This window comes from Rhincodon typus, chromosome 43 (genome assembly GCF_021869965.1).
Source record: "Rhincodon typus isolate 14 chromosome 43, sRhiTyp1.1, whole genome shotgun sequence".
NCBI classification, from domain to species: Eukaryota; Metazoa; Chordata; class Chondrichthyes; order Orectolobiformes; family Rhincodontidae; genus Rhincodon; species Rhincodon typus.
The window spans coordinates 11,094,875-11,107,461 of NC_063374.1; the positions used below are offsets into that span (position 1 = coordinate 11,094,875).

At 47.6% G+C, this 12,587-nt stretch overlaps 1 protein-coding gene across 5 annotated transcripts in view; it reads right to left on the reverse strand.

The window, feature by feature from the left end:
* LOC109920737 (serine/threonine-protein kinase MARK2-like) overlaps positions 1-12,587 on the reverse strand; it is a 139,154-nt gene that overhangs the window by 8,030 nt on the left and 118,537 nt on the right. For 2 of the 5 annotated variants that reach the window (XM_048619748.1, XM_020520797.2), the window contains 2 exons: positions 7,318-7,344; positions 361-405 (listed from right to left, as the gene is read on the reverse strand). The exons of 1 other annotated variant lie outside the window; for it this stretch is intronic. In XM_048619748.1, coding sequence (XP_048475705.1) covers positions 361-405; positions 7,318-7,344 — 72 coding nt within the window. The remainder of the gene's footprint in view (positions 1-360; positions 406-7,317; positions 7,345-12,587) is intronic. 2 more of the 5 variants (XM_048619749.1, XM_048619751.1) reach the window with 2 other exon arrangements.

Here is a 12,587-nt window from a genome sequence, read left to right on the forward strand (position 1 = left end):
ACTGACTGACACACACACACACACACACACACAGAGCTCACTGCTCTGGGTGTGACTGATACACACACACAGCTCACTGCACTGGAGGCGACTGACACACACGTACATACAAAGCCAGCTGCTCTGGGCACGACTGACACACACAGGCACACATACACACACTGCTGGGTGTTGGTCTTCCATGTATAGAAGAACAAGGGAGAAACTAACACAGGAAATTTCTTTGGGAATGTCACCAGCTTTGAGTTGTAGCCGGGATCTGGTTTGAGCTTGATTGTCATAGGCTGATCTTGAGCTGAAATTGGAAAGTGTGGAGATGATAGAGGCACAAGCTTTATAGAAATGGTTTTGCATTCTCACCTTGAGCTCTCAGCTCCCTCTCTGCTGTCTCCCTCAATAGGCATCCTCAAAAAAATAATCAAAGTTCAAATTTAGAACAAAACAAAGGGAATATGTTTGTTTACATAAAACTGCAATCAACAAGCAGGTGGAACATCCTGTTACCCTGAAGCCCTTAAGCCCCGCTTGATAGGCTTGTGGGTCCTGAACAACCTCCCTCATAAACAGAGTTGTATGTTTCAGGGAGTCTTTCCACAGAAACTACAAACTGATGCAACTCCTCACGTTTCCATCCTTACGTTCCTGCTAGAGGCACTGCAGAGATCCCTCAGCAACCCAGAGTGAACCCACACCAGCCACAGCCCACACTGTCCCACACCCACGTGCTGGATCTGTTCACTGCTATCTCTTCCTGAGAGCAGGCTGCCACACTGTACAGACAGCAGCACAGCACACCACCTCCATAACATACGGCCAAGTACCTCAGACGGAACAGCATCAACACGGATGGTGAGGGTCTTTTGTTTTTAAATCAACCTGTTCAGAAATGTTATTAGACACTTATGGAACAGCAGGGTCATGAACCTGGGCCTTTTAGCTCAGAGATACGGATGTTACCACTATACCTCAAGAGCCCTCTGGGGGGTGCGTTACTGACGAAGGGATCTACTTCGGGGTGCGTTACTGACAAAGGGGATCGATTTCAGGGTGCATTACTGACAAAGGGGATCGATTTCAGGGTGCGTTACTGACCGAAGGGGATCGATTTCAGGGTGCAGTACTGATCAAGGGGATCAATTTCGGGGTGCGTTACTGATCAAGGCGATCGATTTCAGGGTGCAGTACTGATCAAGGCGATCGATTTCGGGGTGTGTTACTGATCAAGGGGATCAATTTCAGGGTGCGTTACTGACAAAGGGGGGATCAATTTCAGGGTGCGTTACTGACGAAGGCATCGATTTCAGGGTGCGTTACTGACCGAAGGGGATCGATTTCGGGGTGCGTTACTGATCAAGGGGATCGATTTCAGGGTGCAGTACTGATCAAGGGGATCGATTTCGGGGTGCAGTACTGATCAAGGGGATCGATTTCGGGGTGCGTTACTGATCAAGGGGATCGATTTCGGGGTGCGTTACTGACAAATGGGGAATCAATTTCAGGGTGCATTACTGATCAAGGGGATCAATTTCAGGGTGTGTTACTGACGAAGGGATCGATTTTGGGGTGCGTTATTGACAAAGGATCGATTTCAGGGTGCATTACTGATGAAGGGATCGATTTCAGGGTGCGTTACTGACCGAAGGGGATCGATTTCAGGGTGTGTTATTGACCGAAGGGGATCGATTTCAGGGTGCGGTACTGATCAAGGGGGGGATTAATATCGGGGTGCATTACTGATTGAGGGGGGATTTCAGGGTGCGTTACTGACCCAGGGCGGGTGATTTGATTTTGGGGTGCGTTACTGATAGAAGTGGGATTGTTTTTGGGATGGTTTAATCACTAGTTTACAGTCTATTTAAGCACTCCTCTCCAGTTGCCTCCAAGCACTATGCTGCAGTGTTGACCTGACAGAGCTCTGGGTTCGTCATCTCCCAATGTTGTCCTGCTGCAATTCCATTCACACCCAGTGTCTCCACCCTGCAGCTGGGGTTGAAGTAAGAGTCCAACAGCTAAGACAACAGGCAGGTTACACTTGTAGCAGATTGGGAGGAGTCTAGTATCTTTGCTGCAAAAGTACCTTGTAGAACTGTAAATTAGCCATTAAATACAACTGTTAAACTCGACACAAACAGAAACAGGTTAGTCACGTTCAAGGTTAGACCAAGCATGCACTTTGAGAAACTGCCAGCCAACACCCTATCCATTTGGATTCCAACCTTGCTCCAGACCCAAAGAAACAGTGACAGCACAGGCCGATGTACCCAAAGTCAGTAATTTACTGTCTCCCCTTCTCTCCTTCTGAGCTCGAAGCTGATGTGAAGTGGATGGGCTTTGCTGGAAGAGGAAGTGGGCTTGGGAGATAGCGGTGGGGTGTGGTGGGATGGAATGGGTGGTCAGGGCGATGTGGGGGTGGGTGAGGTGCAGAAACATATATGCCAGTGAGAATGAAAGATGGTAAAGGAGGACACCCTCAATGGGTTAACTAAAGTTAAAGATAGCATCAAACTGAAAGAACGAGTGTATCATTCACAATGATGGCTGGCAGGTGAGAAAACTCGACAGAATATACAGAATAGCACAAAATGACTGGAAGGTTAATAGGGAGAGGAAAATTAAGAGTACAACAGAAAGCCATCTAGGAATATAAAAACAGGTAGAAAGAGTTTCAGTAAGTATTTAGCAAGGAAATGAGCAAGTAAAGTGATTGTGTCTGGGAACTAATAGAAAAATGTGAGATGGAAGAGGAATTGAACAAATAGTGAACATTTGTTTTCACTGTAGTGGATACAAATGACATCCAGGAAATAACTGAATCACAGGCTGAGAGAGAGTGAGGAACTTAAATAGTAATCACCAGGGAGATGGTACAGCAAAAAGCAATATTGCTGAAACCTGACAAGCCTCCTGGCCCAGAATGACTACGACCTCGGTGTAAAAAAACAAGTGGGTGCTGAGATTTTAAATCTTCAAAAATTCCTGTAAAGGACCCATCAGATGGGAAAACAGTGGATGTAATATTTCTATTCAAGGGAGACACAAAGCAGGAAACTAGTGGTCAGGTAGCCTAACATCTGTCATAGGGAAAATGCTGGAATCTTCTGTAAAGGAACAGGACACTTAGAAAATCTGAAAGCAATCAGGCACAGTCATGGTTTTGTGAAGGAGAAACAGTAATTATTTATTTATGGGAGTTCTTTGTGGAACTGACAAGTGAAGTCTATAGAGGAACCAGTGGACGTGCTGTGCGTAGATTAGGTGCCACACAGATACCAGCCCATGGGGCAGGGGCAGGGGCTATATGTATTAGCACAGACAGAGGATTATTTGGCTGATTGGAAGTAGAGGGTGCGCATAAATAGGACACTTTCTGATTGACAAAACATAATGAGTGGAGTGCCACAGATTAGTGTTGGGACCTCAATTATTTTTGGTTCATATAAAGATAGGTGTCTGCAAAGGGATATAGGTAATTTAATTGGGTGGGATACTTTGTACACTTTTGGTCTCCTTATTTCAGAAAGTATTCAAAGCAGTTCAGAAAAGATTCACTTGACTGATTCCTGGGGCTGGGGGGTTATCTTTTGTGTAAAGTTTGAACAGGCTGGGCCTGTATCCACTGGCATTTTGAAGACTGAGAGCTGATCTGTAATGAAGCATATGAGATCCTGAGGGGACTTGATAGGGTGGATACGGATGTGGGAGAGACTAGAACAAGAGGACTTTGTTTAAAATTGAAACCAATAAGGCAGTCAGGGGTTATCAGGCATAAGGAGAAAGGTGGAGTCAAGGCCACAATTAGATCATCGTGGAGTAGGCCCAGTCTTGTTCTTAATTTATATAATTTACATGCATGGCTTCCTGAAGTTGGACAGTAAATTTTCTAGCTGTGAGGCCAAACAACTGGACATCACAATGATACATTTCAATGATTAGAGAGGCACTTACTAGGAGCATTCTCTTACACAGTAAGTAGGACTGAACGGGAAGAGCCCAGGCTCTACTTTCTAGTTTGTACAAAGCTGAGGCTCATGGCATGAGGCATCAAGACAGGATCCTGCCTGCTTGGGGACAGCACAGTCGGGTCTAATTACAATGCAACACAAGTGCAGAACTTTATGTTACCACCAACTATCAGATGAACGGGACTTGCTTATTTCATCAGTTCTCAGACTTTGCAGAGAAACACGGGAAATAAGATGAGAAGGCCATTCAGCCCCTCACACCTGCTCTGCCATTCATGGTTGACCTTCCACCTCAACCATATTTTCCTCCACTAACTCTGTATTACTTGGCATCTTTTAACATCGAGATATCTATCTCTCGGACTTGAACCTGCCCAATGACTGACACAGCCCGTCTGGGGCACAGAGTGAAAACACTCCTCCTCATCTCATTCCTAATTCAGCCCCCTACTCTGAAACTATCCCTGTTTATAGACCCCAATGCCAGGGGAAACCTCATTTCTGCATCTACTGTCAATCTTTTCAGACGTTTGTAAGTTTCTATGGGATTGCCCCTCATTCCTTGAAACCTCAAGAGAACACAGGCCCAATCTCCTTGAACTCTCCTCGTAGGACAGTCCCACCATCCCACGAATAGTCTGGTGAATCTCTATGGAGAGTATATCCTTCCTCGGGCAAGGTGACCAGAACTACACACATATTCCAGGTGCAAGCTCACCAGTGTTCAGTGTAATTGAAGCAATACTTCTGGGCTCCTGTACATAAATCCTCTTGTGATAAATGCCAACAGACTGTTTGTCTTCTGAATTGTTTACTGGAACCAGCATGTGAGCATTCAGTAACTCCTGGACAAGGACAGCTCAGTCCCTTTGTACATCAGCACTCTTCCAATCTCTCACCGGTCCACTTTTAAAGTGGACAACTTTGCCTGCATTATATTCCTCCTGTTTAGCCCACTCACTAATTTGTCAAAATACCCTGACGTTTCCTTGCATCAACCTCAAAGTCACATTCCAGCCCCTCAGTTTCAGTGTTATCAGCAAACTTGAAAATGTTAGATTTAGCCTGCACATCCACATCATTAATCTAGGTTGACAGCTGGGACACTAAGCACTGATCCTTGTGGTACCCACACTGATCACAGTCTGTCATTATATTAACTCCCATGCCACATACCCTAACTTTGCCTACAAACATTCTGTGTGGGACCATTGGAAACGCTTCCTGAAAATACAAATCCACTGCATTCCCCCTTATTGATTCTGCTAGATATATCCCCTCAAAAATCAGAAATTTCCCTTTCAGAAATCTGTTGACTGTTCACTCCTCCCATTATTGTTGAAGTGTCCCCTTATCACATCCTTTATAACAGACTCAAACATTTTTCCTACAACTGACGTTAGGCTAACAAGCCAGTAGCTCCCCATTTTCTCTCTAATCTTTTTTTAAACAGAGAGATTACATCTGCCACCTTCCAATCTGCAGAAACCATTCCAGAATCAAACAGAATGTTGACCATCTCTCAAGCCACACCTTCCAACAGTCTAGGATGTAGACCATCAGGTCCTGCAGATTTATCAACTTTCATTTCCATTATTTTCTCCATTACTACTTTTGTACCATTACTAATTTCTCCCAGTTCCTCATTCTTGCTAGCTCCTTGAGTCCCTAGTATTGCTGGAAGTCAGATACAAAGTCATTGTTTTGTTACTCTGCCATTTCCTTCTTCCCCACTTCATATTCTCCTGCCTTTACCTGCAATGGGCTCATATTTGATTTGCTAATCTTTCCCTTTTTGCGTGCGCCTGTCGAGGCTTCTCGCTCATTGCTGAATTCTAAAATGCTACCAATCTTTGGACTTACTACTTTTTTGGCAACTTTATAAATCTATGTTATAAAATCTTTAACTTCCCTTGTTAGCTATGTTTGTATTACTTTCCCTGCAGGAATGTAAATGTGTTGTTAGCCATGTTTAGCCATTGTGTGGCCAAGAATGTTAGCCATTGTCTACCTACTATTAATTGTTTTAATATAGTCACAGCCAATTTGCCCCTCATTCGGTCATAGTCTTCTTGGTTTAGATCAAAGGCCCTTAGTTTCAGGGTGAAACACATCGCTTTTGAACTTAATGGAAAAGCCCTGCTATATTCTGGCCACACTTTCCTGAAGGTTCCTTTACTACAAGGTTATTAATTTGGCCTCTGAAAGTACAATGCTAAATGTAAGATAGCGCATTCTTAACTCATCATGTACTGTCTAGAAAATCATCTCACACCCATTCCAGGAACCGGTCCTCCACAGTATTAGTGCTAGTGAGCTGACCTGACCTACGCGGAGATCGAGGTCGCCCATCATTACTCTGTTACCTTTGCTATACACTTCTTTAATTCCCTGATTTATACTATGCCCGACATTACCACTACCGTTTGAGAGCTTATACACCCCTCTGACCAACACTTGCTGCCCCTTGCTGTTTCTTAGCTCCAAACTGACTGAACATCTTTATCTGACCTATCACACTAACGTACTGATTTCTTATTAACACCATTCGCTCAGCAACTTTCCCTTTCACCGATCTCTCCTAAATGTTGAAAACACTCAACCATTCGGCTTTGGCCATGCTTTCGTATTAAAGTGAAACTCTGAACGCACAGATCCAGAGCATTACTCATGAAGACTCTGGCACTGAAAGAAACAGGAGCAGATTCCTCACGGGAGCAATCTGACCTTGCCACACTCTCTGATAATGATTCTGACCGTAATCTGAATTCTGAAAACAGCAGCTCCTCTCCACAGCACGGCCTCCAGGGGGACAGGGAACACCTCCAGCATCTTGACCAGGTGAATGTTCTTCACCAACAAGCCACTCTGTTGGTCGGTTATTCTATCCCAAAGGAGCACTGCAGCTTACTCTGGTCTCTCCATTACTGCTGTGTCCTCTGTGGGTGGATTGGAGTTGTGTGTTGGGGGCGGGGTGGGGGGGGAATGCATTGTAGACAGATGAACGGAAGGTCCCACCTTAGATAGGCAATCAGGAGAAGTGACCCCAAATAACTTACTGTCCTCAGGATAGGAAAGGCTTGCTCCCGAGAAAAAGTGCTTAACTGTCCACAAGCCCCAGACATCACTCCACTCCAGTCCCCCACCCTCAATAACCCTCACACCTCCAAAACAGCATGCGCCGCCTTAGAAAACAACACAGCCCACATTCGCCCTCAGAACACCGAACAGTGAAGGAAACAGAAAGAAGGAAAGGCTGGGTGACAAGACAGCAAGAGCAGTGATGACAGAAAGAGAGGCAGAGGTGTTAGTAACATAATCAGCATGGAAACATACAATGGGTGTGTGTTCCTACCTTTTCGCAAATCTTATAGACAGATTTCTAAAAACAGAAACAAGAAGAAAGGTGTGAAGGGTAAATGAGTCACACTGACCGACGCCACCATTGTCGACATGTTGCAGTGCACACTGCTACAATCAGCAGCAGTTCAGAGATGCCAGATAACTGACTGCTATACACCATTCCCTTTCTCACATGACCTTCACCCAGGAGCTAGCTGGCTATGAGGGGCACTATAGTATTTACCCATTATTCACCCAGTAGCAGGGCTCAATAGCCAGGAACCAGATGGGAGATCTCTGGCTGTCACAGCTCACCCTCACCTACAACCATGGATATGGCTCAGAGCAAGAGGGAGTGCAAACAAAAGGCTCAGACAGACAGGGCTGTTTAGCTGAACAATAGGTTCGAGATTTACGGCACTGTTGGACCTCGTCTCCAAAAGGCAGGCTGCTGCTGCTTCCCTCCGCACACCAGTTCACACCGGCCTCCCTCCCCTGCACCCAGCCTGGCAGAGGGACAGGTCCACAAAAACTGTGACTGACTGGTACACAGCTGTCTGTCCCAGCTGGAACAAATCAGTGGTTGGTTTTGGGGGTGTTGGGGGTGGGTGGGGTGCGCCACAGGGTTCACAACACAGTTACTATCAAGGCCAAACTCTCGTAAGCAACTAAACAGTCAGTGGGCTACTAGCCGCTGCTTATAGGAAACCAGCAGAGAGAGGGTTACTTTCATCAGCAAGACGTAACATTCAACTTCCCTGAAATGTCACAATCAATTATAAACCCATCAACTGGCACCATCCATACCACTGACGCAGGAAGGAGGTGAAGCAACCACCCTCAATAATCCAGCCCTTAACACTACAGGAGGACAAGCGGGGGGCAGTCTAAAACCCAGCAGGGTGAGGGTGGGGAGGGATCTAAAACCAACCAGGCCAACTGGTTTCTCTGACCCAACAGACACGTGGAGATATTCCAACATACTACCACGTCTCAATGGGGAGAGTCAGGTGAGTGCTACTAGTTACGCCATTTGAAACAGTGAGGCACATACATGACACACAGAGGAAGATGACTCAGTGACACAGCGTCAGGGGCAAAGGAAAGGCCCATCAGAAAATGGAGGAGCCAGGCCAAACTCTCCCATCACCAACACTACTCCAACAATCGCCCAATACCTGCGGCCACCACCTCTTGCTGCCCACATATTGCAACAAAACAGGCCCATGTCTTCCTTCTTTGAATTAATCAAGTGACGTTCTGTAAGCAGAAGCTCAGTTACGATCCTACTGACGGGTGGAGGTGGCTCAAGGGGCTGGATGGTTGGTTTTGCACCAAATTCATACAGTTATATGTTCTTCATATAACTTTCAAAACCATTCACCTGTGTGCACTTCCTTCCTGCTACATATCACACTATCTTATTCCATCAACACAATCTTCCTCTATAAACACGCCACAATGTAATTCCACCCTCCCAGCAATAGAGGGCCTTCAGCAACACCATTTCCAATCATAAAAGGGGAAGGCAGGGATGGGGAACAAAACAGCAGGGAGGGGGTTAGGGCAAGAGGGCAGGAGAAGGGAGGGCCAAGAAGGTGGGTGGGTGGGGAGGGGGGTAGAGAAACAGTCTGCCTGGAGCAGGATGTTGGGGAATGGGAGTCCAGTGTGGAGCTCATTACAATATGGTACCTTTCACAATGAATGAGGTGAGACTCAGGAGTTCTGCCCAAACTCTGAGTTACATGTGTCACCATGGTAACAGACCCAGACCACCCACATCCTGATATTGCCATGGAGACGGTGTACAGCAGTAAGTGTGGTATTCTCATCCAATCACAATGTCAATGCTCTGCTCTTCTGGGGAAGGACCTGAAATCAGAAGCTGTGTCCTACCTCCAGGTCCCAATGTTTGGTAACAATCAATTGATGTTTTAAGGAAAGGCACAGGTTGACAGTGGACTGCGAGAATCCTTCAACACCCAAACACCCGATACAAACACAAGTCTTTGGGTGATGAACAAAGTTAAACTGGGCCAAGTTTCAATTAAAACATTGGAAAAAGCTCAGGAAGTGATTCAATTCTCACTGTGGCAGATGGTGAAAATTTAAATTCAATAAAAATCTCTGGAATAAAAAGGTACTCTAACGGCAACCACACAACCAACTATGAAATTATAACAAGAAGCCAACTGGGTCACTACTGTCCTTTAGCAAGGGAAATCCACCATCCTTACCCACATATAACTACAGACCCCACCAATGGGGTTATCTCTTAACTGTCCTCCCAACAGCTCCCTCAACTCTTGGGGCAATTGGGGATGAGCAGCCCTGTTCCTTTCCCTCCTCCCTTGTACCCCCCTCCAACATACACTGCCCCCTCAAACCCCACACACACAGCCCGCCCCCAAACTATACATCCCTCACCCCCACACACATCCAAAGCATACCTCCACTCCCTCTCCCACACACCTGTGCTCGCTCCAAAACAACTTGCACCCTCCAGATGTTGGGAGCAGTGAGATCTGAAAGTCAGGATATAATGCTTATGGGACAGGTGGATAAAGTTATGATAAAGGTCAGCCATGATGTAATGGATAGAACAGGCTTGAGGGGCTGAACAGCTTTTTCCTGCTGTGTCGGAATCTGACAGTTCCACCCTGCTGAATTAAAATGCTGTGCGTTGGGTGCTGACACTGTACATGAATATGAACTTGTCAAGCTTGCCTTGCCTGATAACACCCCACACGTGAGCTGAATACCAATCACCTGCTGACATCTTCTCCAGTCACTGAACAAGGGCAGTGACCCAACCCTGCTAACACTGTGCGCAATGCAGACCCTGTCTCTCTCTCTCACACAGTCTCCTAGTTAGCAGCTCTGAGCTGGTCACATTCTCCTGATTGTAGAACGCTCCAGGAACTCAGCTGTTCATTTTTGCTTGCTGTCCTAGTCCAGTATTCAATAGGGGCAGGAAAGGGGATACACAAATCACAGGAAATTCTTCAGAGAATTTAAGGCACATAGATTAACTCAATTCACAACTGCTGAACGTCAGTTATTCCTGTGGGTTGCAGTTTTGTGTCTGCCCTTTTTGAAAAGCCTTCGCTCCTGGCTCAGTGGTTAGCACTGCTGCCTCTCAGCGCCAGGGACCCGGGTTCGATTCCACCCTTGGGCGACTCTCTGTGTGGAGTTTGCATGTTCTCCCTGTGTCTGTGTAATTTCCTCTGGGGGCTCTGGTTTCCTCCCACAGTCCAAAGATGTGCAGATTAGGTGAATTGGCCATGCTAAATTGCCTGTAGTGTTTAGGTAGGGTTATAAGGGGATGGGTCTGGGTGGGATGCTCCAAGGGTCAGTGTGGATTTGTTGGGCCCAAAGGGCCTGTTCCCACACTGTAGGGATTCTATGATTTCTATGATTCTTCTCGCGCCACTGCTCGCTTCTACTTTCTCCCGCTCAATGCTCTGCCATTCTCTCAACAGCCACTAGGTGCCATGCATGTACAGGTTGGGATATAATTGGAAACCAGGGCTGTTCACAGAACAGAGATAGTAGGAACTGCAGATGCTGGAGAATCCGAGACAACAAGGTGCAGGGCTGGATGAACACAGCAGGCCAAGCAGCATCATAGGAGCAGAGAGGCTGACGTTTCGGGCGTAGACCCTTCATCAGAAAAGGGGAAGGGGGTTCTGAAATAAATAGGGAGAGAGTTGGGAGGCGGATAGAAGATGGATAGAGGAGAGGATAGGTGGAGAGGAAACAAACAGGTCGAAGAGGCGGGGATGGGGCCAGTAAAGGTGAGTGTAGGTGGGGAGTTAGGAAGGGGATAGGTCAGTCCAGGGAGGATGGACAGGTCAAGGGGGCGGGATGAGGTTGGTCGGTAGGAGATGGAGGTGCGGCTTGAGGTGGGAGGAGGGGATAGGTGGGAGGAAGAACAGGTTAGGGAGGCAGGGACAAGCTGGACTGGTTTTGGGATGCGATAGGGGGAGGGGAGATTTTGGGTAGCCATGGGTACCCGCATGGGCCCAAACTACGCCTGCCTCTTTGTAGGTTACGTGGAACAATCCCTCTTCCGTACCTACACCGGCCCTAAACCCCACCTCTTCCTCCGTTACATTGATGACTGTATCAGCGCCACCTCGTGCTCCCACGAGGAGCTCGAACAGTTCATCCACTTCACTAACACCTTCCACCCCAACCTTAAGTTTACCTGGACCATCTCTAACACCTCTCTCCCCTTCCTGGACCTCTCTGTCTCCATAGCGGGCAACCACCTAGAAACCGATATTCATTTCAAGCCCACCGACTCCCACAGCTACCTAGAATACTCCTCCTCCCACCCACCTTCCTGCAAAAATGCTATCCCCTATTCCCAATTCCTTCGCCTCCGCCGCATCTGCTCCCAGGATGAGGCATTCCACTCCCGTACATCTCGGTTGTCCTCGTTTTTCAAGGACCGTAACTTCCCCCCGCCTCGGTGGTCGAGAACGCCCTCAACCGTGTCTCCCACATCTCCCGCAACTCATTCCTCACACCCCGTCCACGCAATAAGAACCAAAAAAGAATCCCCCTCGTCCTCACGTCCCACCCCACCAACCTCCGGATCCAACGCATCATCCTCCGACACTTCCGCCATCTGCAATCCGACCCCACCACCAAAGACATCTTTCCCTCCCCACCCTTATCTGCTTTCTGGAGGGACCACTCTCTCCGTGACTCCCTTGTCCGCTCCACACTCCCCTCCAGCTCCACCACACCCGGCACTTTTCCCTGCAACCGCAGGAAGTGCTACACCTGCCCCCATACCTCCTCCCTCACCCCCATCCCAGGCCCCAAGAAGACTTTCCACATCAAGCAGACGTTCACCTGCACATCTGCCAATGTGGTATACTGCATCCGCTGTACCTGGTGTGGCTTCCTCTACATCGGGGAAACCAAGCGGAGGCTCAGGGACCGTTTTGCAGAACACCTACGCTCGGTTCGCAATAAACAACTGCACCTCCCAGTCGCGAACCATTTCAACTCCCCCTCCCATTCCTCAGATGACATGTCCATCCTGGGCCTCCTGCAGTGCCACAACGATGCCACCCAAAGGTTGCAGGAACAGCAACTCATATTCCGCTTGGGAACCCTGCAGCCCAATGCTATCAATGTGGATTTCACAAGTTTCAAAATCTCCCCTCCCCCTACCGCATCCCAAAACCAGTCCAGCTCGTCCCTGCCTCCCTAACCTGTTCTTCCTCCCACCTATCCCCTCCTCCCACCTCAAGCCCCACCCCCATC